At 44.4% G+C, this 27424-nt stretch overlaps 1 protein-coding gene across 5 annotated transcripts; it reads left to right on the top strand.

The window, feature by feature from the left end:
* The first annotated feature begins 5735 nt into the window (after window positions 1-5735).
* picalmb (phosphatidylinositol binding clathrin assembly protein b) lies at window positions 5736-26597 on the top strand. 5 transcript variants are annotated; one of them, XM_076290346.1, is made up of 23 exons: window positions 5736-6304; window positions 12032-12174; window positions 12512-12587; window positions 12789-12891; window positions 14749-14842; window positions 16161-16272; window positions 16541-16647; window positions 16864-16905; window positions 18294-18379; window positions 18789-18912; window positions 19355-19488; window positions 19777-19868; window positions 20024-20176; window positions 20887-20970; window positions 22072-22161; window positions 23362-23469; window positions 23697-23816; window positions 23975-24005; window positions 24324-24423; window positions 24545-24604; window positions 24745-24849; window positions 25129-25233; window positions 26136-26597. In XM_076290346.1, exons 1-22 carry the CDS (start codon window positions 6175-6177, stop codon window positions 25219-25221), a joined length of 2187 nt encoding a protein of 728 aa, XP_076146461.1. In that variant the 5' UTR covers window positions 5736-6174; the 3' UTR covers window positions 25222-25233; window positions 26136-26597. The 5 variants fall into 5 exon arrangements, with proteins under 5 accessions (XP_076146461.1, XP_076146458.1, XP_076146459.1 ...); XM_076290343.1 differs by lacking the exons at window positions 20024-20176; window positions 20887-20970; window positions 25129-25233; XM_076290344.1 differs by lacking the exons at window positions 20024-20176; window positions 20887-20970; window positions 22072-22161.
* The last annotated feature ends 827 nt before the right edge of the window (window positions 26598-27424 follow it).

The following is a 27424-nucleotide window of genomic DNA, read 5'->3' on the forward strand; positions in this document are numbered from 1 at the left end:
TGAAAGCTACATATCTCTGGAGTATAAAATGGTATGATAGCAAGTTGGATCTTGTAGCTTTGTGGCTGTACAGGCCTTCAAAGTTGACCTCTGATTTGAAAAAAGGAAATTCCGCCTATTGGCTTTTTTTTGTTAAACCACTCATAAGAGCCCAGAAAATAATGCAAACCTCATTATTACTGATGCATATGTGGTATTTGATGTTGGCATACATATTTTGAATCATTATTTGATTTTGCCCTTCATTTTGGTTGATAAAATTCAAGATTTATGTGTAATAATGTGAAAATCTACGTTTTCAGAGACACGTTTAGTTGCAGCACTAATTGAAATGCCCACTACCTCATTAATCAATGTATTCTACCTTCCTACCTCCCAGCAGAGACTTGAAATACAAATGATTACATAGGTCTGCATTGCTATGCTATTTACTATTTGTAAATGTACTATTTGGAAACACCCCCCCAAAATTCAGTAAATTAGTATTTTATTGAAACTACCCATAAGAGATATTCCAAGCGATCAAAACATCATGATAACCTATCACATATTACCTTTACATTCAAGGAATACCATATGAAAATTGTTGACATCACCACATGTACCCAGCTTAACATAAATATTATAATTTTATAATGTCCAGGGCACATTAAATACATACAGTAATTTCCTGTGTATTAGCCGTATTGTGCCGCAGGACAGTGTTTTATGCAAGTTAAAAGAAACAAAACCATATACCATAACTGCCCCCATGTATTATCCTCATAGCTGAAGAAATTTTGCAAAAACAATGTATAAGCTGCAGCTAATAGTTGGGAAATTACGGTAATTGCATCACAGGTGCTAAAATGATCTACTTTTGACTAGTAAGAATGTGGGAATGAGATGTAGATGAACTGGTTGGTGAAAATATTCATACTTTACACATTGTTATATTGTATATACAATTATTATTATTATTATCATACTTAAAATTGTCTTTCAGCTGATGTTAAAATCATTTCCATTGAAAAGAAATAATAACTATTTCCCAAGACTTGATCTACAGACATTTACAACAGTTTTAAAAATTCTACACAGTTAGATGAGACAGAAACTGAAATTGGATCAATCCATTTTCAGAGAAACATGAGTTCATTTGCATATCTACAGCAGGCAAAGCAACACAAGAGGTTAGGGATGATCTGGTTCAGGCTCATACTACAGGCAAAGATGCAAGTTCAAGACATAGAGGCTGGAGTCAGATACACCTAAGCACAAATTGCATGATACATTGACAAAGCAAAAATTAAAGACATTTACGAGCATGAGTCAAAAAAGAAAACACAGGCACATGGCAAGACCATCATGTTAAAGACTGGACATGAGAGAAGTCTTTTGTCACCCTCTTGGACCTTAACCATGGTCATTGACGACACCTGAGGGGACCCCAAGGAAAACCTCTAAAGCAGCACTTGCAAAGCATTTGCAGAAACTAGCATCACTTGCATCAGATAATCTCAGATGAATATAATACAGCAACAATCATTGATGGAATGTCTCTGGTCCAGAAGGTCAATAACAATGTCTCAACTTTTGCAGACATTGCTGCTGCTATTCATAGCATGATCCGTAAAGAGGCAAAGCAGAGGCAGATATTTGTTTTAGATTAAATTAGATTAGATTTAACTTTATTGTCATTGTGCAGAGAACAAGCACAGAGACAACGAAATGCAGTTTGTGTCTAACCAGAAGTGCAAAAAAGCAGAAAAGTGCAATGTGATATACACAGTACAGGCAGGTGGTGCATAGACAGGACAAGAAATATAGTGCAGTGTAGACAGTAGTATACAGTTGTTTTGCAGAAGGTGGTTTAGAGTAGCATAAATTAAATATAAATATGTGCAGTGTATTAGCAGTTGCCTTATAAGAGCAGAATAAATATGGCTATGTAATATGAACAATGTAGGAACAACATGGAATGTGCAATGTAGTGGCGGTACCATTATAGTAGTAGTAAGAACAATATAGATATATGCAGTGTATTAACAGAATATATTACAGAGAAACTGAATACATATGGATATTTAGTATGAACCATATAGACAGATATGTACAGTATGTACAACTATGTGCAGCGTGGTAACAGTACCATTGTAGTGCAGAGACAGTAACATTATAATAGTATTAAGAATAAGTGTATGTGCAGTATGAAGAGCAGTAGAATAGGCTATGTATAAGTGTAATTATAGTATGTACATTTGTAAATAAATAGACACTATGGATGGGATAGGGTAGTGCAGTTCTGGGGGGGGAGCTAGGGGATGTCTGCCTCCTTGTTGTCCCTGTCAAGGTTGCCATGGTCTTGGACACCTCAACAGGCACAGGCAAGGAGACATCAGGCAGGGGCGGGGGGTGATGGGGGCTTAGTTGGTTGGGTGTTCACCGGGGTGCAGAGCTAGAGTCCGGTAGGGTGAACAGTCTGTGGCTGGGGTGAGAACAGTCTTTGATGATGCGCGCCTTACACAAGCATCGATTGCCCTGGATGGCCTCGATGGAGGGGAGTGAGGAACCGGTGATGCGTTGGGCAGTTTTCACCACCCTCTGCAGTGCTTTCCGGTCGTGGGCAGAGCAGTTGCCATACCAAACTGTAACACAGTTGGTGAGGATGCTCTCGATGTTGCAGCGGTAGCCGTTCACCAGGATCTAAGGAGACAGATGGACCTCAGAAAGAAGAGACGCTGGGGAGCCTTTTTGATCAGGGTAGAGGTGTTGAGGGTCCATGAGAGGTCCTCAGAGATGTGGACAACCAGAAACTTGAAGCTGGTGACACGCTCCACCTCAGTCCTGTTGATGAGAATGGGTGTGTGTGTGTGCTAGCTTTAGACTTCCTGAAGTCCACAATGAGCTCTTTGGTCTTCTTGGTGTTGAGAGCCAGGTTGTTATCAGTACACCACGATGTTAGGTGCTGGACCTCCTCCCTGTAGGCCGTCTCATTGCTGTTGCTGATGAGCCCAATCACCGAAGTTTCATCTGCAAACTTGACAATGGTGTTAGAGCCATGTACAGGTGTGCAGTCGTAGGTGAAGAGGGAGTAGAGGAGAGGGCTCAGCACATATCCCTGTGGTACGCCGGTGTTCAGGGTGATGGTTGAGGAGGTGCGGTTATCTAACCTAACAGACTGAGGTCTGTTGGTTAGGAAGTCCAGAATCCAGTTACAGAGGGAGGTTTTGATGCCCAGTTCACTGAGTTTGGTGATGAGTTTGGAGGGGATGATGGTGTTGAATGCTGAGCTGAAGTCAATGAACAGCATTCTTACATAGGTGTTGCTATTGTCAAGGTGGGACAGGGCAGAGTGAAGTGCCATAGAGATGGCATCCTCTGTGCTCCTGTTCTGACGATGATGAATTCAATGAATAGATTAAAGATCCTTTGTACTCGTTTCAGCTACAATTGTTTAAAAACATTTGTACTGCAGACCTATGTATGTCATCATTTAACATTAATTTCAACTTGCAATTGAAAGTAAGGAAGGTAGAATAGTAATGATCAATCAGGTCTGCATTCAGGTACTAATATGTTGCTTTGAAAACTCAAATTAGCTTTTTTTTGCACATAAATCTTGAATTTTATCAACCCAAATGAAGAGCAAAATCACATAATGAGTCAAAATATGTATGCCAACATCAAACACCACATATGCATCAGTAATAAATAAGGTTTGGATTATTTTCTGGGCTCTTATGAGTGTTTTAACAAAAAAAGCCAATAGGCGGAATTTCTTTTTTTTCAAATCAGAGGTCAACTTTGAAGGCCTGTACAGCCACAAAGCTACAAGACCCAACTTGCTATCATACCATTTTATACTCCAGAGATACAGTATGTAGCTTTCAGAAAAATATAGTGAGAATTTGCCCCCCCAAGTGGTAGTGACGACCCCCTGTGGCTCATGGACTATATAGTGCTAAACTATGGGCCTACAGGGATGGTATTCTCTGTTCAAGTGTGAGAATGAAAAGCTTGCATTGGTTTTACTTAAATTTTCGACAGACATTTTGTTCAATGCATGCAGTTAGTCACTGCTTTAATTTTTATAGATAGGTTGTTGATTCATACAGTCTATTTATGTGATTTTTGTGATCCAATCTTGAGACCAACAACCTGTTGACATTGGTCCATATAGGCTACTTATAATAGAATATATTTTTTATTGTCATTGTCCATGTACTTTGGCATTTGAAAGTGCATGCCTTTTATCTGCGCAAATAAGAAAAAAGTGAAACATGCACACACACACACACACACACACACACACACACACACACACACACACACACACACACACACACACAACTTACTTAAATTACAGTTTTCTCCTGATTACTAACACACTATCAGCTACTGCCTAAAACCTATAGCTCTGCCACTCTTCTCAAAAGATACTTGACCCATACCACTATATTCAACACTAATTATGCTCATATATACCTTTCACCGCTATTACTGTAAATTCATGCAAAGAAAAAACGTACTGCCTAATGTGTAGCTTTATTGAGATTGTTGTAGGCCATAATCACACCTTAAAACCTGTTCTTCACGAAGCACACACAATTATGTATAACTCCTATTTCCCAGAAACAGGCACTGTCCCTCAAAACTCAAACTCCCAAAACACCCACACCCCCAATCCTCTAATAGGGGTGGCACCCCAACATTGCACACACACAGCCTATTATAGAGATCCTAGAACAAACACATTCACCTTACTTTTCTCATCTGTTGTTCCTCGTTGGTGAAACACACTGCCAGTTCCTACAAGGGCAGGGACATCCCTCTCCATTTTCAAAAAACTCCTGAAGACCCAGCTCTTTAGAGAATATCTCCTCTCATAGCACCACTTACAACAAGTCTTGCTGATCCTAGCACTTACCACCAGTCTTGAACTGACACTCAACTGTTTAAAAACAGCACTCACTGATGCTCTTATTCTTACTGTACTCTACCGTTTTTAAATCGTCCTAAAATTGTTGAGAGAATTGCTTTAAAACTTAAACTGTTCACCATATTGTTAGTCGCTTAGGTTAAAAATGTGTCAGTCAAATGTAATGTAATGTAATAATGTAATGTAACCTGCACAACACATAACATTCCTGAATTTAGACATGCTACAATACATGCAATCAATAACATAAACTCAAGGATGGACCATCTCAATAAGCACACACATGGTGCTGCTGAGCCCTCTATTAGTTGTGGGACATGGAATGATATGTTATAACGATTATCCTTCTGGGGACATTAAAGACTATCTATCTATCTTTAAATGTATTACCCTGGAGTGTAAATCACATCTTATGTGTTTCTGATAGGCCTAGTGTGTAGTCGAATAATAAACTTAGATTTTGAGTTAGAAATTGGATTGAGGGTTTTGAGAATGTGTATACTTTAAGAAATGTGTGAACTATTTCACACAATGTGTTTTACTTATCGTGGAAAACTGTGAAACAAACCAAACAGCTCTAATCGATACATGATAGTAAATGTATTATAATGTAGAAAATATTCTCACACTAATGGCCGTGTACTTTGCAAAGCTCCGAACGGCAGGGCTGGATTATGATGCCATAATCTGACCCTAGAACAGCAGACAGCACGTGTACCTCGCCATCTCCCTGCGTCGCGTAATCTGACCGCAGAACAGTCGGTGGAGCGTCCTGTGTTCTCCAGAACGGAGCACAGAGCAGCGGAGACGAGAGGAGAGCTAGAGCAGCTCCGAGCAGGCCCGCCATTTCAGTGAATGCCTTTAGTGCTTTCACTCCGAAGGGTGGCGACTGGCGAAACCAGAGGGGAGGAGAAAGACAGGGATTCGGAGAGCACCCGCGATGAGAGATGAGTCAGCTTGGAGACCTTTAGGAAACATATTTAACGGTTTTACTATGTAGCGAGCAAGTAACACTCAGTTACTTGTTATTATTCCCTAAATATAGGATTCTACGTATCTATCTGTGGTCTTGCGATACGTTGTTTCTCCTTATAGCTACCTTTCTCGCCGCCTCGACGGTCTATTTCAAATCGCCACTTAGGCTGCTCAATGCCAATTTACCGGCAAGCACGTCAGTGGAAATATCATTGTCAGTTTCATTCCGAAATTTGAATATATTATCAGTACACTCGTCTTTGTCTACAAACGCGAAGATGTCGGGGCAGAGCATTACGGACAGGATAACTGCAGCTCAACACAGCGTTACCGGATCAGCCGTCTCCAAAACAGTATGCAAGGCGACAACGCACGAAATTATGGGCCCCAAGAAAAAACATTTGGACTGTGAGTATGGATTTTATTATTTACACGGTTAGAGGGGGTGCGGTAAGAATCAATGAAGCCGGCCATCTCCGCTCGCGTCTGTTCGGGTGACGCTGCTGGTCTATAGTAGGCCTGTGGTGCTAGGATAGCAGGCTAACTCAGTATATGGACTTCCTATTGTATGTTAGCGTTTGCCTCACTGAATTCAGTCAAGGCACCGAAAATCAGGCCGCTCGGGCATGCTTGACATAATTTACGAACATTTGAGCGCAAGTACGCCTACAGCTTATTTACAGCTGGGTGTCACGTAATGCATTGTCATTTGGCATACATCCTGGAATTGTTATGATGCTTGCACTATGGAAACATCATATTTTATGTGTCAGCTCGTCGCAGCCCGTTATCTTTGCGTTTTCGTAGTCGGTGTAGGAACAGTGTGTGTGTGATTGTAGGCATCGCTTGTTTGCCTGAGGTAGTTGGACAGAATGACAGCAGGGCAGACGCTAGTTGGTTTCAAATACACCGAGGTATTTTCATGGTCGTCACTGTATGCCAAAAGATTGAGTGGAAGAAGCGCTGCAGAGGTAGACTTCGGCTGTGGGACCGGTCTTCCTTGGGCAGTTTCAATGCCCAGTCCAGGTATGCGGCTCCTCAGCGTAGACCCAAGGGCTAAATTGGGCCCGCTCAGGCCCTGTGCATCCGTGTGTTGTGTTGTCACTGTGGCCGCTACAGTTGATGCGGTGGCTATATTTATCATGTCAAGACTAAAACCTTTAATCTGCTGATGCAGCCCATCCTCAGATATGCACAGTGTTAGATCTCCTGAAAAAACACGCAGGCACACCCACTCACACATGCACACACACACATGCATACATACACACACACACAAACACTATACACACACACACACGCACACACACACACTTACTCAGAAGCAATAACACCTGTGTGCAACTATTGTCAGCGCCAGTGGATATAAATCAGGCTTGTGCAAAATTCCAGAATTAAATTGAAACTGGCTCTTAAATTCCAATTCAATTCTTGAATTTTACTTGCATTTCAATTGAGGTAGCAAACAGGAAGCAGAATTGCAATTACAATTGTGCACAACCCTGATATTAATGCTACCTCTCTGATACTGTACACGGGTGTGTTGCCATGTTATTATCTGAGGAATCCAGCAGGAAGACAAAGCTTCCCCCAGCAGACTGTGGTCATATCAGCTCGAGGCAGTCAAGTCTAGGCTACCTGGTGTGGTGACCACGTCAGTTATAGGGAGTCTGTGTGCATGTTGGGGAGAGAGACAGAGACAAACACAAGCAAACCTGTGAGAAGGTGTGTGTGTGTGTGTGTGTGTGTGTGTGTGGGGGTGTGTGTGTGTGTGTGTGTGTGTGTGTGTGTGTGTGTGTGTGGTAACAGGATAAATCAGTTGGCACGGCTGGAGATACAGGCTTACTGAGACACCACTGTTCAACGTGACCAAAAGTCACCCTCACACGCACACACACACATACACACACACACACACACACACACACACACACACACACACACACACACACACACACAAACGCACACACACAGCTCACGTTCATTCATTGAGACTTAGTTGATATCCCCGCATACTCATTTAGATATGAAGGACTGATAATGTTGAAAGGATTGCACTCAGCAGGTGGTTGCTTCTTGTCAATTTTGGAATTAAAAAAACAGCCTGGACACACCAGACTCAGGACTCTACAGTCACTGTGAAAAAAAATGTTTAAAAATAAGAAATGTTAATCATGTCTTAAAGCATATTTTAAACCCAGAACAAACTGTTTGCAAAGCCTTTACTGGAGTGACAGACAGATTTCATCATGCAAACTTAGTGTGTGTGAGTGTTTGAAAATGTGTTTGCCGGAGATGATGTGTGTGTGTGTGTGTGTGTGTGTGTGTGTTTGGAAAACGTGACGTGTGTATGAGAGAGTGTGTTTGAGAGAAATGTTGTGTTGTTATGTGTGTGTGTTTATGAGAAATGGTGTTTTTTTGTGTGTGTATTTGCGTATATGTGTGTGTTTGACTGTGTGTGTGTGTATGTGTATGGGAGAGATGGCTGGCTGGTTAGGGGGCTATGGTCCTAACTAACTCGGCCAACCACACACACACACACACACACACACACACACACACACACTGGTGCTCAGAGAGGATATGATGTCCTACTTTAACGTCTTCCCTGAGCACCCTCTGGAATATAGGCCATAAAGCAGTGGACACCTCTCAGCTTCTCTACATACACGTTTGTGTGTGTGTGTGGGTGGGGGAGTTATGAGTGTGTGTACATCTACTGATGTGTGTGTGTGGGGTGGGTATCAAGGTTATACACAAGAATCATCCCTGTCTAATTGTGGCATGAAGTGTGTATGCCTGAATTCACTAGTTCTCATTCTGGAATTTGCAAACAGATATAATAGCATAACAGAAAAACATGTTTGGCGAAGTCTCTGGCCAGGGTCCTGAAGTGATTTGCGGGATCGTGCAGGAGTCAACTGCACAGGCTGGAGCCGTGCAGGATTCCGCCATACACCCCTTTATTCTTTAACTTATGGAAGACGGGAGGCGTAGGGTTCCGTGCGGAGTAACGGCGATAATGCAACTTCGGCAGGTAGACTGCGAATAAATAACCAGTCTGATTGAAGAAGGAGGCGTGGCAATATCCGTCATGCTCCTCCTGAACTTCCGTTTGTAAACGCCATTTAGTTCACATTCCGTAATTTGCAAACAGATAATAGCATAACAGAAAAGAATGTTTGGCGAAGTCTCGGGCCGCCATAACTTGCTGAGTTGAAAAACATGTTGCATGAACAGAGGGGGAGACGCCGGAGGAACGAAGCTCCGTGCTGCGGCGCTGGTGCTCGGTTGATCGGCTATAGGAGTGGAAAGACAAACTAATTGTTAGAGAAGGCGAAGCAGGGCTGCTTTCCCTGCGGAACGAGGGCAATTGATCCCATGCGCATCCAACTCTGCTCTAATCAAAGATATGGTCCACGGAGTAGCTCTCCTTCTTTGGGTCGTGCAGCGGCTATTTCTGTTATTAGAAACAGGCGAGCGATTGGATGCCCGAGAAGGCGCTGGGGAAGTGACTTGGCTCCTGGCTTGACCAAACGCGTCTTGCGAGCGGAGTAACGCCGATGCTGTAACTTCAGCAGGTGGACTGCGAATAAATAACCTGTCTGATTGAAGAAGGAGGCGTGGCAAATTTCGTCATGCTCCTCCCGAACTTCCGTTTGTAAACGCCATTAATAACCTTTACAAAAACACATCATGTTGTTTCCCCAAACAAGCAAGTTAGACATATTAGTTTTAATTAAGTTTAACCTTTTTTGTACAGTTTGCCCTGTCAGCACAATATAATCATACTGATGTGAACACTACTCTGAAGTTATAGTCGTATTAGCATTATATGGGTGAGATGCATCATCAAATCCATGTTGCAATGCAGAGCAGAGCATCCTGTATGGAGATCCCTACCAGAGGAGGGAGAGTTTAGAGCACCCAGGCAGTGTCCTCTTCACTCAGCTCCTGTGTGGTTCTTGTGATGGAGTTCCTTAGAGAAGGATCTCATGCTCCTTACTGGTTTGGTTCTTGTGATGGAGTTCCTTAGAGAAGGATCTCATGCTCCCTACTGGTTTGGTTCTTGTGATGGCGTTCCTTAGAGAAGGATCTCATGCTCCCTACTGGTTTGGTTCTTGTGATAGCGTTTTTTAGAGCAGGTTGTTGTGTTCCACACTGGCGTGCGTTTCCGAAAACCATAGTTAGCATAGTTTCCCATTGCCAACCTGTTAGCAACTTAGTTGGTTGGCAATGGGAAATTGCATTGCAACCAACAAAGTTGCTAACTTAGTTAGCAACTATGCTTTTAGGAAACGCGCCACTGGTTTGATCCTTGTGACAGGGCTCTCAGAGACTGCCTCCTGGTTGGGCTCCAGTGGTGTAGGCAGACTGCTGCTCTGATGGTGAAAATGGCTCCTGGGCACCAACAGACCAGCGGTCCTCCCTCATTAGGTCTAATTGAGGGAGATTATAGTTCAGCACAAACACCAGCGACTTCATTACTGGGGAGCTCCATTCATAAGTAGCACACTGAGTATTTGGACACCCTACGATTGTGACATACTGCTCATGCTGTACAGTAGGCTAGTATGGATATACCTGCCTACTGCGGCACCTGTCTTGTATGTCTGTATGAATGTCTTTTAAATGTGAGCCTTGTAACCTTTTGGGACAATATCTATCTATCTATCTATCTATCTATCTATCTATCTATCTATCTTCTGTATCTATCTATCTATCTATCTATCTATCTATCTATCTATCTATCTATCTATCTATATTCAGATGCAGCCGCTGTCTTGATCAGCAAGCCCAGTCCCTGCAGGCATACAGTAGCAACATGTCAGGGTTTGCCAGTCTGTCATTGTTGTGTCTTTGAGGAAGCTCCAGGCAGACTGGCCCCTGCCATTGGTATCTAAAAGGTGCTTTGGATAGAAGTAAAAAGTAAAAACTTCATCAGATTTACAAACATCACAGATGTCTGCCCTTAACTAAAACACAAAATTACTGTATTTAGTGGATGTTTCATACCACTTGACTTTATTTGTCTATGTAGCCAGAACACAGCCCTTCATGCTTTTGAAAGGTAGCCCTTTAAAGTGCTTGTTGCAGTAGTTCCTGCTTGTGGAAGGCAGCTCTTAAAGTGCCTGTTGCTGTAGTTTCCTCGTGTGGAAGGCAGCCCTTTAAAGTGCCTGTTGCTGTAGTTCCCTCTTGTGGATGGCAGCCCTTTAAAGTGTCTGTTGCAGTAGTTCCTGTTTGTGGAAGGCAGCCCTTTACTGTAAGTGTATGTTGCAGCAGTTCCTGAAGGCTGCAGTTTCAAGTGTGTATTTCAGTAGTCAAAGGTACACAGATTTGAGCAAGTTGAGTTGAGTTGAGTGCTTTGTTTTTAGTCCTTAGATTCTTCTGATGTGACACTTTCCTCAGTGTAAAAGGTGTGTTTCAGTAGTTGCTGAATGCTGCTGTTTCAGGTGTGTTTCAGTAGTTGCTGAATGCTGCTGTTTCAGGTGTGTGTTAATTCCTGCTCCTAGAGCGCTGCCATCTGAGGTGTGTGTTCCAGGAAAGTGAAGGATCAGATTTCTGATCTAAAGTAACAGGAGTCACACACACGTGTCCCTGATCGGGCCCTCATCCTCTCGTTGCCTGCTCTCTCTCTCTCTCTCTCTCTCTCTCTCTCTCTCTCTCTCTCTGTCCTCTCTCTCTCTCTCTCTCTCTCTCTCTCTCTCTGTCTCTCTCTTTCTCTCTGGCAGGGCTCAGAGACTTGTCTTGGCTGGGAGACAGAGAGGAGAGCTAGTGCATATGTCAACAGGTAGAATAAGGCACCAGAAACATCAGAGTAGTGTGTGGTGGGGTGGGGATGATGTTTGTGGGATTTGACAGGTAACCCAGAGTCTATTTATCCTCCCCACTCCTCATCTCATCCTCTCTCCTTTCATCTATTCATCTTTCCATTTTATTTTTCTTTCTCCCACTCTCCTTTCCTGTCCTCCCCTGTACTCCCCCTCTCCTCTCCCTCCTCCCCCTCTCCACCTCCTCCTCCTCCTCTTCCTCCTCCCCCTCTCCTCTTCCTCCTCCTCTCCACCTCTCATCCTCTCCTCCTCCTCTTCCTCCTCCCCCTCTCCTCCTCTCCACCTCTCCTCCTCCTCTCTCTAGACCTGATCCACTGCACCAATGAGATGAATGTAAACATCCCCCAGCTGGCTGACTCCCTGTTTGAGCGGACCACCAACACCAGCTGGGTGGTCGTCTTTAAGTCTCTCATCACCACACACCACCTCATGGTCTACGGCAACGAGGTACTCACACACACACACACACACACACACACACACACACACACACACACACACACACACACACACACACACACACACACACACACACACACACACTATATACGCAACAACCAATACCGAACACACACACTACACATACACACACACTATATACGCAACACACACACACTACACATCACTCAACTACCTCCACATACGCTATACACACCACCCATCACCCTACCTCATGAAACACACACAACACGCGCCATCAGCAACCCACTCCTCTCACCAGTTAAGCACACACTCTCCTTCTGTGATTTCTCTCTCCATCTCTCTCTCTCTCTCTCTCCCCCAGCGCTTCGTCCAGTACCTGGCCTCAAGGAACACACTATTCAACCTCAGTAACTTCTTGGATAAAAGTGGATTACAAGGTAAGCCTACAGCACCCACGCCCGTCCAGCACTACCAGCACAATGATGACACACTGATGCCATGCGCTCGGCCATTTCCTCTGTGGTGATGCCGTTCTCTCTCTCCCTCTCGTTCTCTCTCTCTCCCACACCTGCCCCATCCCGTCTGTCTCTCTTTCTCTCTCTTTCTCTCTCTCTCTTTCTTTCTCTCCCGACATGCAGGGTACGACATGTCAACCTTCATCAGGAGGTATAGTCGCTACCTGAATGAAAAGGCTGTGTCATACCGGCAGGTGGCATTTGACTTCACTAAAGTAAAGCGTGGGTAAGACCCTCTTTTTACCTTTCCTGGAGTGTAAGCTCATCGGCTTGAGTGAGCGTTGAGTGTGTGTAGCGTGAATGTGGAGATTGTGAATAGTGTGTGTCTGTATGTTCGTGTGTGTGTGTCTCTGTGTGTGTGTGTGTGTATCAGGGTTTAAATTTGAATTGCAATTCTGCTTCCTGTTTGCTACCTCAATTGAAATGCAAGTGAAATTCAAGAATTGAATTGGAATTTAAGAGCCAGTTTCAATTCAATTCTGGAATTTTGCACAACCCTGGTGTGTGTGTGTGTGTGTGTGCCCCTGCATGTTAGTGAATGTGTAGTGTAAATGTGTGTTGTTGTTGATTATGAGTGTGTGTGCGAGTAGTGTGAGTGTGTTGATTGTGCGTAACGTGTGTGTGTGTGTGAGTGTGTGTTGATTGTGAGTAGTGTGTGTGTGTGTGTGTGTGTGTGTTGATTTTGAGTAGTGTGAGTGTGTATTGATTGTGAGTAGCTTGAGTGTGTATGAGTGTGTGTTCACTGTCAGTAGTGTAAGTGTGTGTTGATTGTCTGTAGTGTGAGTCTGTGTGTGAGTGTATGTTGATTGTGAATAGTGTAACTTTGTGTTTATTGTGAGTAGTGTGTGTGCTGACCGTTAGTAGCGTGAGTGAGAGTGTGTTGATTGTGAGTAATACTAGTGTGTGTTGATTTTCTGAGTTGTGAGTTGATTTTGAGTAGTGTGAGTGAGTGAGTGAGTGAGTGAGTGAGTGTGTGTGTGTGTGTGTGCGTGTGTGTGTGTGTGTGTGTGTGGTGTCAGAGAGAGAGAGAGAGAGAGAGAGTAGCATGAGTGTGTGTTGATTGTGAGTAGTGTGTGTGTGTGTGTGTGTGTGTGTGTGTGTGTGTGTGTCTAAGTAGAGTGAGTGTGTGTGTGTGTCTCAGTATCAGTCTCATTGGGGCCTGAAGGCAGACCTTATTGATTATTTAGTGTACTCGCACTCCCAGTGGCTGCATTTGGACAGGCCTCTTATTCAGGCCTCTTATTCAGCCTTCGTTTCTGATTCTCAGTAGGTCCAGTACACTTATTTAATGCTTACTTAGGGTTAGTATTCCTATTTAGTACACATATTCAGTCCCTATGAAGGGTTAACTTTTTCTATTTAGCACATAGTTCAGTGCTTGCATAGGGTTAGCGTTCCTGTTTAATGCACATATTAAGTGCTTATGCAGGGGTCATTTCCCTATTTGGAACACATATTTAGTTATTATGATTTATATGGCCAATGTGGCAATTTTGTGGTCATTTAGGACCCATTTCTGTGAGTGATGTTTAATATTTAGCACATTTTTCAATGTCGGTACTCTGTACTGCTTTAGTATTATTTGTTTCAAGCATGTTCCCATTGCCTGCCCTGATGTCGTATTTATCCAGTATGCGTGTGTGTGTGTGTGTGTGTTTTTGTGTTTGTGTGTGTGTACAGTGATCTAGCCTCAGCTGGTTTCTGTCGCCATGAGGAAAGTCATGCACTCCTGTCCTTTAGTGTGTGTTTCAGTGTGTGTAGGAGAATGGTTATGTGTGTGTGCTTGCATGGGTTTGAAGAAGAGGATGAGGATCATAATGATGACATCATTACACTGTGTGTGTGGATGTGTGTTTGATGATGATGATGATGATGATGATGACGACGACATCATTACCCTGTGTGTGGGGGTGTGTGTATGTGATGATGATGACAATTACATCATCTGTGTGTGTGTGTGTATTTGTGTGTGTGTGTGTGTGTGATGATGACAATGACATCATCTGTGTGTATCTGTGTGTGTGTGTGTGTGTGTGTATCTGTGTGTGTGTGCGTGTGTGTGTATCTGTGTGTGTGTGTGTAGGGTGGATGGTGTGATGAGGACGATGAACACAGAGAAGCTCCTGAAGACGATCCCCATCATTCAGAACCAGATGGATGCGCTGCTCGACTTTAACGTGAGTCACTGACCCAGTCACCTCCCAGAACCATGAATATATATATATATATATATATATATAGACGTGTAGGGGATATCCCCAAAACGTCTGCACACCTCTTACACATCTACACATCTCTTACACATCTACTCAGCTCTTACACATCTACTCATCTACTCATCTCTTACGCATCTACTCATCTACTCATCTCTCATGCATCTACTCATCTCTTACACATCTACTCATCTATTCATCTCTTAAACATCTACTCATCTACTCATCTACTCATCTCTCACACATCTACACATCTCTTATGCAGAGTAAGAGTGTAGAAAAGAAATAAAATAAAATAAAAATAATCATATATATGCACACACACACACTACAATGTACAAACCATTCTAATAAATACAATGTACACACATATATATTTACATGATTTACTAAAATACAAAATATACATACCCGCCCCGAGAATATACAAAATATACATACATTGTAAACAACACCTCTCTTGATATTTGTATATATATTTAGTGACCCATCAAGCATAGGTTACTTTACTGTGCCTTAGGCCTCTAATAGCCATCATATTTGCAAGCAAACTATACGATCAAGGCGTCTGTATAGTCTAACGTTGTTTACTTCTTTATGTCATCTATGGTGGAGATTACAATCTTAAGTCACATGCAAGATACATGCCAGTATGAAAAGACACAAGTACAAGTGAAGTTCCCGTTTTAAAAGCAGGCAGTCAATAAGTATAAGTATATATACTCTTTTGATCCCGTGAGGGAAATTTGGTCTCTGCATTTATCCCAATCCGTGAATTAGTGAAACACACACAGCACACAGTGAACACACAGTGAGGTGAAGCACACACTAACCCGGAGCAGTGAGCTGCCTACTACAGTGGCGCTCAGGAAGCAGTGAGGTTAGGTGCCTTGCTCAAACTCTTCACATGGTCTGCTACACATGGCCTCATGCACATGATCTGTTACACAACTCTTACACTGAGTGGGAGCTGTGGATGTCTGTTGTAAAATGTGATTATTGTAGATTATGTATCTTCAAAAACAAAGGCCACTGTATGTTGATAATACAGTTTGAGATATTCATGTTTGCCATGCAGATCATACACAACTCCAGCAGCCTAAAGGACGGAGTGCAGTTTTCTCTCTCTTAGTTCTGCTAGGCTGTGTTGAGTGGATGGGAGAGTGTACCGCACACACAGATCAGTGTCTCGTGTGCGTCTGGTTGCTGGGAGGGTTTCCCTCAGTAGTTTCGTTGTGGTTCTGAGAGAATCTGACTGAGAGACGTACTTCCTGTTGTTCAGGTCAACGCTAATGAGCTCACTAACGGGGTCATCAACGCAGCTTTCATGCTGCTCTTCAAAGACTCCATCAGACTCTTCGCCGCCTATAATGAAGGCATCATCAACCTGCTGGGTAAGGGTACACGCACACACACACACACACACACACACACACACACACACAAACATACACACACACACACACACACACATACACACACACAAACCTTCATGAGCTTGTACGCACATATACAGACACTTCACAGATGGCTTCATCTGTAGTATGATTGATTGTGAAAGAGTTGTTTTTTTTACAGTGTGTGTGGTAGTGTTTTTGTGAGACATGTGACGTGACAGGCGTGTGTTTGTTGCTCAGTGCTACATGTGTGTTTTGCCGGCAGAGAAATACTTTGACATGAAGAAGGTGCAATGTAAAGAGGGCCTGGACATTTACAAGAAGTTCCTGACCAGAATGACCCGCATCTCAGAGTTCCTCAAGGTGGCCGAGGTGAGTTCACACACACACACACACACACCCATGCATGCAGGTCAGGGCTTGACCCATCCAGCCTCAGATACTCTCAGAACCGTTAGGGCTCTGCACAGATAGCTGTAACTGCTGTGTGTGTGTGTGTGTGTGTGTGTGTGTGTGTGTGTCTGTTTGTGTTTTCGTGTTTGTGTTTGTGTTTGTGTTTGTGTGGTGGGTGTGCGTGTGTTTCCACAGCAGGTGGGGATTGATCGAGGGGACATCCCAGACCTGTCCCAGGTAAGAGTCCCGCGTCCGGTGTCAGCTCTGCTGGACTCTGTCCTTCAGCACGGGGCTGTCTCACTCAGCCCTCTGTCTCACTCAGTAATCTGAGCCGTCCTACACTGACTTGTCTCTAGCTTTCCGCACAATCTGAGTTTTCCCACTGACTCACCGCAACTGTCTCACTTTTCCTGCTGTCTCTCTCTCATCAGTAATCTGACTTTTCCTGTTCTCTTCTCAATAATCTGAGTTTTCCAGCTGTCTCACTTTTCTCTGCTGTAACGTCCCTCACTCTGTAAATGCCACCTGCATGAGGATGCTGAAGCATGGGTGGGGGGTGGGGTGGGGTGTGGCATCTCACTTTCTCCCTTTTCTGCACCTGTCTGTCACACATATAAAGGTGTTTGGGGTTCAGGATCCAGCAAGAAAATAACAGGAGAATTATAAAAGAATAAGAAATAAAATAAAATAGTGGTTAAATAATGAAACCACAGAGGAGAGTGAAATTATCATTTAATGATGCAGAAAGACTCATTTAGATCATTTAGATCATCTATTTTATAAAGCACATTATATACACTATCGTTAGCGCATTATACACCACATTGTTAGCACAACAGGGAGGCTACACCAGGCACGTAACTGAAGCGTTCCGTTCACGGAGCGTCTGGTGCAACAATTAGCTTCCACCATAATCAATGGAACTGGCTACACCAGACATGATAGCGGCGTGTACATAAAAAAAAAAATTAGACCTGTCTTTCTATAACTATTTTTGCATTCCTTGACTGGAGTGGCCTCCCTGTAAGATGGAGCCTTTTAATTTTAATCTACCTTAGCGGTGCCATTAGGTGTCATTCACTTGGGCTCTCTTTGACCATGATCACCTTTATATTCTCTATCTTTCCCTTCCCTGTCTTTCTCTCTCTCCTTCTTTCCTTCCTTCCTCCCTTCCTTATCACCCTCAGTTCACGGTGTGTGTAAGTATCTTCTCACGTTTCACTCTTCCGCTGTTATGTGAGTGTGTAGGTAGCTGCATACCTTTTCTCTTTGCGTAAATGTAGCCTATCTTATGCACGCACTGTATGGCAATGTATGGCCTGGTAGTGTGTGCATACGTGTGTACAGTATGTATGGTGTCTCTGTGTGTGTATATTTGTGTTTGTGATTGTGTGTGTGTGTGTGTGTGTGTTGGCATATACATATACACACTATGTGTGTGAGCTGTATGTGTGTATATGTATATTAATATGTGTAAGAAATGTGTGTGTGTGTGTTAATGCACTGTGTGTGTATATGTAAATGTGTATGTGTGTGTTAATGTACCGTGTGTATATATGTAAGTGTGTGTGTGTGTGTGTGTGTGTGTTCCCTCTGTGACTGTGTGTGTTGTGTGTGCACCTCAGGCTCCCAGCAGTCTCTTGGATGCCCTGGAACAGCACCTGGCCTCTCTGGAGGGGAAGAAGGTGAAGGACTCCACAGCAGCCAGCAGGTGGGGCTCTGGAGCCTGCAGTGTTGTCACTGGGGAAGAGACACAGTACTACTCAATGACTCTACCCTCTACACGGACCATTAGACATAAATTCATCTCCAGTGTAAATTCAGAAGAAGACATGTCCCCTAATCCTAAAAACAACAAAAACAAACTACAAACCTCAGCCCTGCCTTATCCTTCTCTTCTCTGAGCTCTCTCTGTGTTTCATGCAGACTGAGTGCAGTGAGCCGGGGCTCTGTGTGTGTGTGTGTGTGTGTGTGTGTGTGTGTGTGAAAGACGTTTCACGGTGTGTCATGCTGAGAGCTGCAGATAGAGTAGTTAGCCAGGCCAGGCTTCTCCTGTTGACCTGAGAGAATCTTGTCACATGTGTGTATGCATGTGTTAATGCGTTTGTGTATATGTTCAGGGCCAGCACCCTGTCCAACGCCGTGTCTTCTTTGGCCAACACCGGCATGTCCTTCACCAAAGTGGACGAGAGGGAGAAGCAGGCTGCGCTGGAGGAGGAACAGGCGCGCCTCAAAGCTCTCAAGGTGACCTGAGTGACCCTTAACCTTTCACCTCTAGAGGTCACGGTCATTACTAGAGCCAGGTCATGGTCAATGTTCAAATAGTAACACACACAGGCTGTTTTTTTTTTTCCATATTATATGTTTGCTCATTAGTCATTATGTTCTGCCATAAACATCAACATGTTCTGCCATGCTCTCACACTAGCGTTATTATTGTAATGAATCTGAATGTTTAGGATTTGTCTTTAAAGTGGGTTTGATATCCTGATAGCAGAGCTGAAATAGAGTCTGAGATGAGTCTGAGATGAGTCTGACTCTGTGTGTGTGTGTGTGTGTGTGTGTGTGTGTGTGTGTGTGTGTGTGTGTGTGTGTGTGTGTGTGTGTGTGTGTGTGTGTGTGTGTGTGTGTGTGTGTGTGTGTGGGTGGGTGGGTGGGTGGGTGTGTGTGTATGCGTGTTCCTCAGGAGCAGAGACTGAAGGAGCTGTCCAAGAGGCCGTCATTTGCCACCACAGACACATCTCCCGTCGCCACCACAGGGGGCAGCATCAGCACAGCTCCAGCCATCGACCTCTTCTCCACGCCCAGCTGCTCCAACGGGTAAGATGGCGCCAGAGACTGTCTACGGCTTCCCTGGACAAGTCTCTCTTTTCTCTCTCTCTCTGTCTCTCTCTCTCTCTCTCTCTCTCTCTATCTATCTGACTGACTGTGACATGACCCAAAGTAACATTTACTGTACCTCACAGATTAGAAGAACAATTTAGCAACATCATGTGGATTGCTGAATTGTTTGAGCACTGTGTATGAGAGCGTATTATGTGTGTGTATTTTTTTGTGTTTGTGAGTTTGTGTCTTTATGGAACTATAGCGTTTTCTTCTTCCCCTCAGTGCCCTGAAGATGGAGAACGACCTATTTGACCTTCAGACGACCTTCCAGCCCCCAGTGCAGCCCAGCACCAGCATGGCATCTGGTTGGGGAGGTAGGAGAGGGCTGGGGGGGGTCATGGTGTTGGTCTGTGTGGGCCCTCAGGGCACTTGTTCTAGCACGCTCGACTGTCTCTTGTCCGTTCTGCTGTCTGCGTTCTGCGTTCTCACTCTAATGTCTTCTGTTCTCTCTTTCCTCTTGCTTGTTCAGATCCTTTCTCTTCCTCTGAGGCGGTCGATGACGCCATTCCAAACCTTAACCCTTTCCTAACCAAACTTGTTGTTGAGGCGTCTCCTGTCCCTGTAGTCTCCCCTGAGGGAGTTAGTTTGTCCTCTAGGACTGCAGGGCATGACATGTTCAGTGGTAAACACAAATCCTTCGTTCTTTTCTTGCTGATTGAGCGTGTGTGTATGTGGTAGTGTGTGTGTATATTTGTCTTTTCACTACATTTTTGTCATCATTAATGTGCTGTATGTTTCCATGTGAAGCTGTCATTCACTCCACCTGTTGAGTTCTCGCTTTAAAAGTAACTCCATTTTGGTCTGTTAACCTTCTCTGAGATCATATAGCAACCAGTGAAGCTTTAGCTTACCAGAGATCATTATGGACTTAAGTCCACTCACCTCAACTATCTGAGTTGAGAGGCATACTTTTCTCAAAAGCTTCAAAGCTCTCAAAGCTAAATAACTTTTTCAGCTTATGATTGATGTGAAGTCAGGAAAGTAGCCTTTGTTGAAGTGGAATGGCAGAAAATAGCTCTCTAATAGAAATAGAAGGTGGTGACCACAGGACAGTGGGTATGTGTAAGTGTCTGGGGATATTTGGAAAGCGGACAAGGACAGGTGAGGCATGTTGGTGTGGGGTATTGGGGTAGGGTATTGGAGTGGGGTACTGGGGTGGGGTATGGGTTGTGGTAATAATGTGGGGTATTGGGGTGGGGTAGTAGAGTGGGGTAACCTCTTGCGAAGCTGAAAAGAGAATGAAACAGACCGTTCACTCACTCATTCAATAACCTTTAGTATGTACACAGATGATCTTCTTATGTCTTCTATGTTTGATTTTCTTTGCTGTAGATCAATACAATCCCTTTATTGACCCAAGCTCGTCTCTTTCAACCAATTACAAACGCACAGTTCGGATAGAAAGCCTGATCTCAGGTACCAGAGCTCCTATGTTTCCTGCCAGACAGAAAACATAAGGCCCCTTTCCTTGTCCAGCAGGACTGCCATGACCAATCAACTCTTAGGATGTTATCACCTCAGACTTTCATGACCAATCAACTCTTAGGATGTCTTGACTTCAGACAGTAATGATTGGTCAAGTATTAGGATGTTATGACCTCATACAGTCGTGACTAATCAATGTTATGGATGTTATGACCTCATACAGTTGTGACCAATCAACTCTTAGGCTGTTATGAACTTATACAGTCTTGACGAATCAACTGTTAGGATGTTATGACCTCATACAGTTGTGACCAATCAATTCTTAGCATGTCATAACCTCATACTATAGTGACCAATCAAGTCTTAGAATGTTTTGACCTCAGACAGTAATGACTGGTCTACAATTAGGATTTTATGAACTCATACAGTCGTGACCAATCAGTGTTATGGATATTATGACCTTATACGACTAATGAATGTTATGGATGTTATGACCTCATACAGTCGTGACCAATCAATTCCTAGTATGTTGTGACCTTATACAGTCGTGACCAATCAGCTCTTAGGATGTTTTGACCTCAGACAGTAATGACTGGTCTACAATTAGGATGTTATGACCTCATACAGTTGTGACCAATCAGTGTTATGGATATTATGACATTATACAACTAATGAATGTTATGGATGTTATGAGTATGACCTCATACAGTCGGGACCAATCAACTCTTTGGATGTTATGACCTTACACAGTTGTGACCAATCAGCGTTATGGATGTTATGACCTTATACAGTCATGACCAATCAACTCTTAGGATGTTATGACCTTATACAGTCTTGACCAATCAACGTTATGGATTTTATTACCACAGATGCTTTCCTTGACATTTCTTCTGTTGGTCCAAATGACCTTTGTAGTATTTTTTGAGAGCATTCCCCTAGGTAAAGCTGAATGGCAGTTATGTGCCCTCCATGTGTATGTATGTGTGTGTGTGAGAGAGAGTATGTGTGTGTGCTGTGCACTAACCCTTCTGCTGCTTGTGTTACTCTCCTCTGCTCTCCCGCTGGGCCTCGGTGTGTGTGTCGGGATCCCAGACTCTTTCGGCTCGTCCACCATGCTCCAGCACCTCCCCAACCCATCCCCCTTCCAGTCTGAGCCCTCTTCTGTAGCTGGCCTCTTTAGAGGTAAGCCCCTAACTACTCAGTTAGTTTGTCTCTTTAAGAGGTAACCTTCTAACTAATCTGTCGGCTGGTCCCTCTAGAGGTAAGCCCTTAACTCCTCCTGTAGCTGGCCTCTTTAGAGGTAGGCCTTTAACTCCTCCTGTAGCTGGCCTCTTTAGAGGTAGGCCTTTAACTCCTCCTGTAGCTGGCCTCTTTAGAGGTAGGCCTTTAACTCCTCCTGTAGCTGGCCTCTTTAGAGGTAGGCCCTTAACTCCTGTAGCTGGCCTCTGCTCTGCTCTATTCTACTCTGTGCTGAATGCTGACTAATGTGATGTAGAGATCACCTTATGTAGAGATGTGGTGTAGAGACCTGATGTAGGGATGTGATGTGATGTAGAGATGTGATGTAGAGATGTGATGTGATGTAGAGATGTGATGTGATGTAGAGATCACCTGATGTAGAGATGTGATGTAGAGATCACCTGATGTAGGGATGTGATGTGGAGATGTGATGTGATGTAGAGATGTGATGTAGAGATGTGATGTGATGTAGAGATGTGATGTGATGTGATGTGGAGATGTGATGTAGAGATGTGATGTGATGTAGAGATGTGATGTGATGTAGAGATGTGATGTAGAGATGTGATGTGATGTAGAGATGTGATTTAGAGATCACCTGATGTAGAGATGTGATGTGATGTAGAGATGTGATGTGATATGGAGATGTGATGTAGAGATGTGATGTGATGTAGAGATGTGATGTAGAGATCACCTGATGTAGGGATGTGGTGTAGAGACCTAATGTAGAGATGTGATGTAGAGATGTGTGATGTAGAGACCTGATGTAGAGATGTGATGTGGATATGTGATGTAGAGATGTGATGTGGAGATGTGATGTGGAGATGTGATGTGATGTGGAGATGTGATGTGATGTGGAGATGTGATGTGATGTAGAGATGTGATGTAGAGATGTGATGTAGAGATGTGATGTGATGTGGAGATGTGATGTAGAGATGTGATGTGATGTGGAGATGTGATGTGGAGATGTGATGTGATGTAGAGATGTGATGTGGAGATGTGATGTGATGTAGAGATGTGATGTAGAGATGTGATGTGATGTGGAGATGTGACTCTCTGAATGGGATATTCCCTGCATCCCCACATCCCTAATGGTGTGTGGTGTGCTCCTGACTCTCTGCCCCCCCCCCCCTCTCTGTTTGTTAGGGTACTCCATGCCCCCCGTGAACCAGCCCCAGCCCAATGCCCCTCTCCAGGTGGACTTTGAGTCGGCATTCGGCTCCAAAGCAGGCTCCAGTAGCCAGGACTTGGATGGTAAGTCACTCACATGCACTTCAAAAAAAAGTCGGTCAGTCATCCCCCCCGTCTCTCTCTCCCACTCGCTTCCTGTCAGTCTCTTCACTATCCTATCTGAATAAAAGCAAAAGCCTAAAAAATATACTTTAAAAACTGTCAGATTGTTGTTATTGTCAAAAAACAATCTATTTTAAACATCTGAAAAGTATGAAGAGTATCAAACCCAAACCCTCTACACCCTCCAGACCTCGCCAGTGGGATCCTGAAACCCACCATGGTGTCCACCGCCCAAGGCCTCGTCCCCAACATGCCAGAGAAGCTCGTATCTGATGACCTGGACTCCTCCCTTGCCAATCTGGTCGGCAGTGAGTACCAGCCTTCTATCAGACACGACGACCAGTATAATACCACTTCACCCTCTCCCCACAACCAAAACCAATTCACCCTCTCACCACAACCAATACCAGTTCACCCATTCACCATAACCAATACCAATAAGGTTTCTCATCTTTGTGTCTTTCAGGTCTAGGGATTGGAAATGGCACCACGAAAAAGTAAGCATGACCCCCCTGGACTCGTAAGAGATGACATGTCTGCTTGTGCTGTGGTAACAAAGAGAGGAATTTACAATGGCTGCCGTGTGAATAAGGCGAATGGGAGCTGATGTTACCGTCTTGCCCTCTCCCTACATCTGTCTGCCTCTCTCTCTCTTTCTATCTTCCTCCTCTGCTCTCCCTGTCTCACCCACCCATCACCCATCTCTTCCTTGAATTCCTTTTTCTGTTGTGCTTACACACTATCTCTCTCCTCCTCTCATTCTCTTGTAATTCTAATTCTATTTCCCTATTCCCCCCCCCCCCACCCCACCGTAGTGATATCCACTGGACGCAGCCCGGGGAGAAGAAGCTGACGGGAGGGATGAACTGGCAACCCAAAGCCGCTCCCACCACCACATGGAATCCTGTTTCTATGGTAACACACCGGAGAGGCGCGGGGCCTTTAAATATGAATAGCTGAGGGTGTGGATTCAGCTGTCGTCTTATTTATTTATCATGTATTTATTATTTATTTATTATTTATTCTGTCTCCTCAGGCCCCCTCTGTCATGGCGTTCCCCGCCACCACCCCCACTGGTATGATGGGTTATGGCATGGTGAGTGAGAGAGTTCAAGAACTCTACACACAACACACACTACACATTCATACACACACACACACACACACACATACACACAATGCTACACACCTGTGATGAGCTGCGTTGTGATTGGCTGATAAATTTGTTGTGTGCAGCCTCCTCAGATGGGCTCCATGGCGATGATGACCCCGCCCACCATGATGTACTCCCAGCCCGTCATGAGGCCGTCCAACCCCTTTGGCTCCGTATCCAGTGCACAGGTACCTCATACCTGTGTTTGTGTGTGTGTGTGTGTGTGTGTGTGTGTGTGTGTGTGTGTGTTTCTCTCAGGAAGAGAGAGCGCTTCAGGTTTGCTGTGTTCTAACCCCTCTGACATCGTCCTTCTCCTCAGCCCTTTACTGCCTCCTCTCTCTTCCTGTTACCTGACTATGTGTATGTGTGCGTGTGTGTGTGAGTGTTCCCCTTCTTTTCCTGTGTACGCGTACGTGTGTATATCCCCCTTTCTGCCCTGTGTGTGTGTGTGTGTGTGTGTGTGCTAGCCCTCGGCTGCCTCTAGCCCCTCCAGTCAAAGTCCCCTCCGTGGCCCAGGACAGGATCCCTTTGCACAGCTCTCTCTCAAGGACTTCTTGTAGAGCGTCTCTTAGGTACAGCATGCTCACAGCCCTGTGTGTGCGTGTGTGTGTGTGTGTGTTTGTGTGTGTGTGGAGTTTGTGATTGAATTTCATAGCTATCAGCATGCTCTGCAGATTCTGCGTGTCTTCCTATAGTCAAGGCCCCTCAGATGTGTGTGTTAAACGCTGCATGTGACAAACGCTGTGCAAAAACAACCTGCCTCTGAACGAGTGACCTCCTGACTCCTGACCCCTGCGTGTCTTGCATGTCCACCCATAACTGCATGTCCTCACCTTGTGCTTCATGCCCACTCTTCTGTTGTGCTCTTAGAGGGCTGTTTCAGCGGGCACAGGAACACATTTCTGTCTTTGAACAGCAACATGAAAAGTGTGTGTGTGTGTTTGTTGGTATCTGTCTGTGTGTGTGTTTGTGTGAGAGAAAGAGAGCGAAAGAGAGAGAGTGTGTGTGTGTGTGTGTGTGTGTGTGTGTGTGTGTGTGTGTGCGTTGGCTTGTGTGTATGTGTGTGTGTGTGTGTGTGTGTGTGCGCGTGTGTGTGTAAGTGATAGTGAGTGACGATTTTAATTATTTTGTGTTATACCACATGAAGTTTAGATGATCATTTTAGGAAAGGGGGAACATACACTCTTTCATCTGAGAGTAGGAACATAATTGCTGAAAGCAGCACCAGTCATATTGCACAGACACACATGCACACCACACACACACACACACACACACACACACACACACACACACACACACACATTCACATTGTGTCTGTAGCATGCTATGACTGCATACACCTGTAGTGCACATTCAGCAATGGAGTGTGTGTGTGTGTGTCTATGTGTGTGTGCACGCATATGTGTGTGAGAAACAGCCATCATGATGTATCTGACTGTGTGTGACCAACTGCCCTTATTGCTCCTGTTAGATGCAGTTCATGTAAGCTGAAGGATGAAGATCTCCTCTGAAGTTGAAACCCCCTGCCCCACCCCCCTCCTCCCTCTCTGCCTGGGCCCTGAAGGAGCTGTACTCGTCACTCGATCAAACATCAGAAATAAAACACTCCACACCCCCATCCTGGACGGGAGCTTGTGCGCGCCTGCGTGTGTGTGTGTGTGTGTGTGTGTGTACCAGAGGAGGAGGAGGAGCCGGCGGTGTTTTTTGTAAAAGGTCTGAGATCACACTCTCTGCTGCTGCATCGCCCCTGGCAACTCTTCGTCCTCATCCTCATCCTCATCCACTTAAGACCCTGTGAAGACGGTCATGGATGCCCAGACACTTTGATATTATGTATTTGGAACTCTAGTTTGATGTTTTGTTCTATTTTTGTTTGATTTTATTTAGTGTGGGTGTGAAGAGGGGGAAGTGGGAGTGTGTGTGTGTGTGTGTGGGGGGGGGGGGGGGGTTGCCTCCCATCTCTCTCTGAAGGACAAGTAAGGTGGTTCCCTTAGTAGCTGAAGATGGCACTGAAACGTTACCCCCCCCCCCCCCCCCCACAATTAACCCTGTTTAGTTTTGTCTTCTGACTTGTGTTGACAGTAGACATTTCCTGTGTGCAGTTTCTATTTATTTATGACTCATGGTTTTAAATGGGAGATATATTAAATACCTTTAAATGGAAGGCCCTTGGCGATGGGCGCACAGTTGCATTATGGGAGGATAGAGTTTTAAAATAGATTTATAAATTCATACACCTCTTAAGGGAATGATAGCGCACTAAAGTTTTGTGTTTAGCTCAATTCTTTGTAGATCAGAAACTTCACAACCCTGCAGTATCAGGGGGAATAAGAAATTAGAAGAAGAAAAAAAATCAGTCTGTAACCTCTGTAGTCAATACTGTGCCTAGGGTTTTTAAATGGAGTATTTGATTGACTAGCAAAACAACACTTTTTGTGGACAACTCTAGTGCACAGCAGTGAGAAACCCAGGGAGCATCGGAGTGGTCAGTACTGCCCTGATCTGGCCCCCAGGGGGCTACATTGGGGCTGTATGGGTGTATGGCGCTTATCGGGCCCCTATATAGCCCAGGTCTGACCCCTACATGGGACTGCATTAAGGCTATATAGGTAAATGACCCAGATCTGGACCCTGTAGTCCTGATGCGGCACGGACACAGAGGATCCGTGCCAGCTCCGGGCTGTGTGTGTGTGTGTGTGTGTGTGTGTGTGTGTGTGTCTGCTGCTCTCTGGGTATAACGGTTGTGTTTTGTGTCAAGCG

This window comes from Alosa pseudoharengus, unplaced genomic scaffold, assembly GCF_046254945.1.
Source record: "Alosa pseudoharengus isolate Yale_2024_CS ecotype anadromous, Long Island Sound unplaced genomic scaffold, YU_APseudo_1.1 YU_APseudo_1.1_scf_18, whole genome shotgun sequence".
NCBI lineage: Eukaryota > Metazoa > Chordata > Actinopteri > Clupeiformes > Clupeidae > Alosa > Alosa pseudoharengus.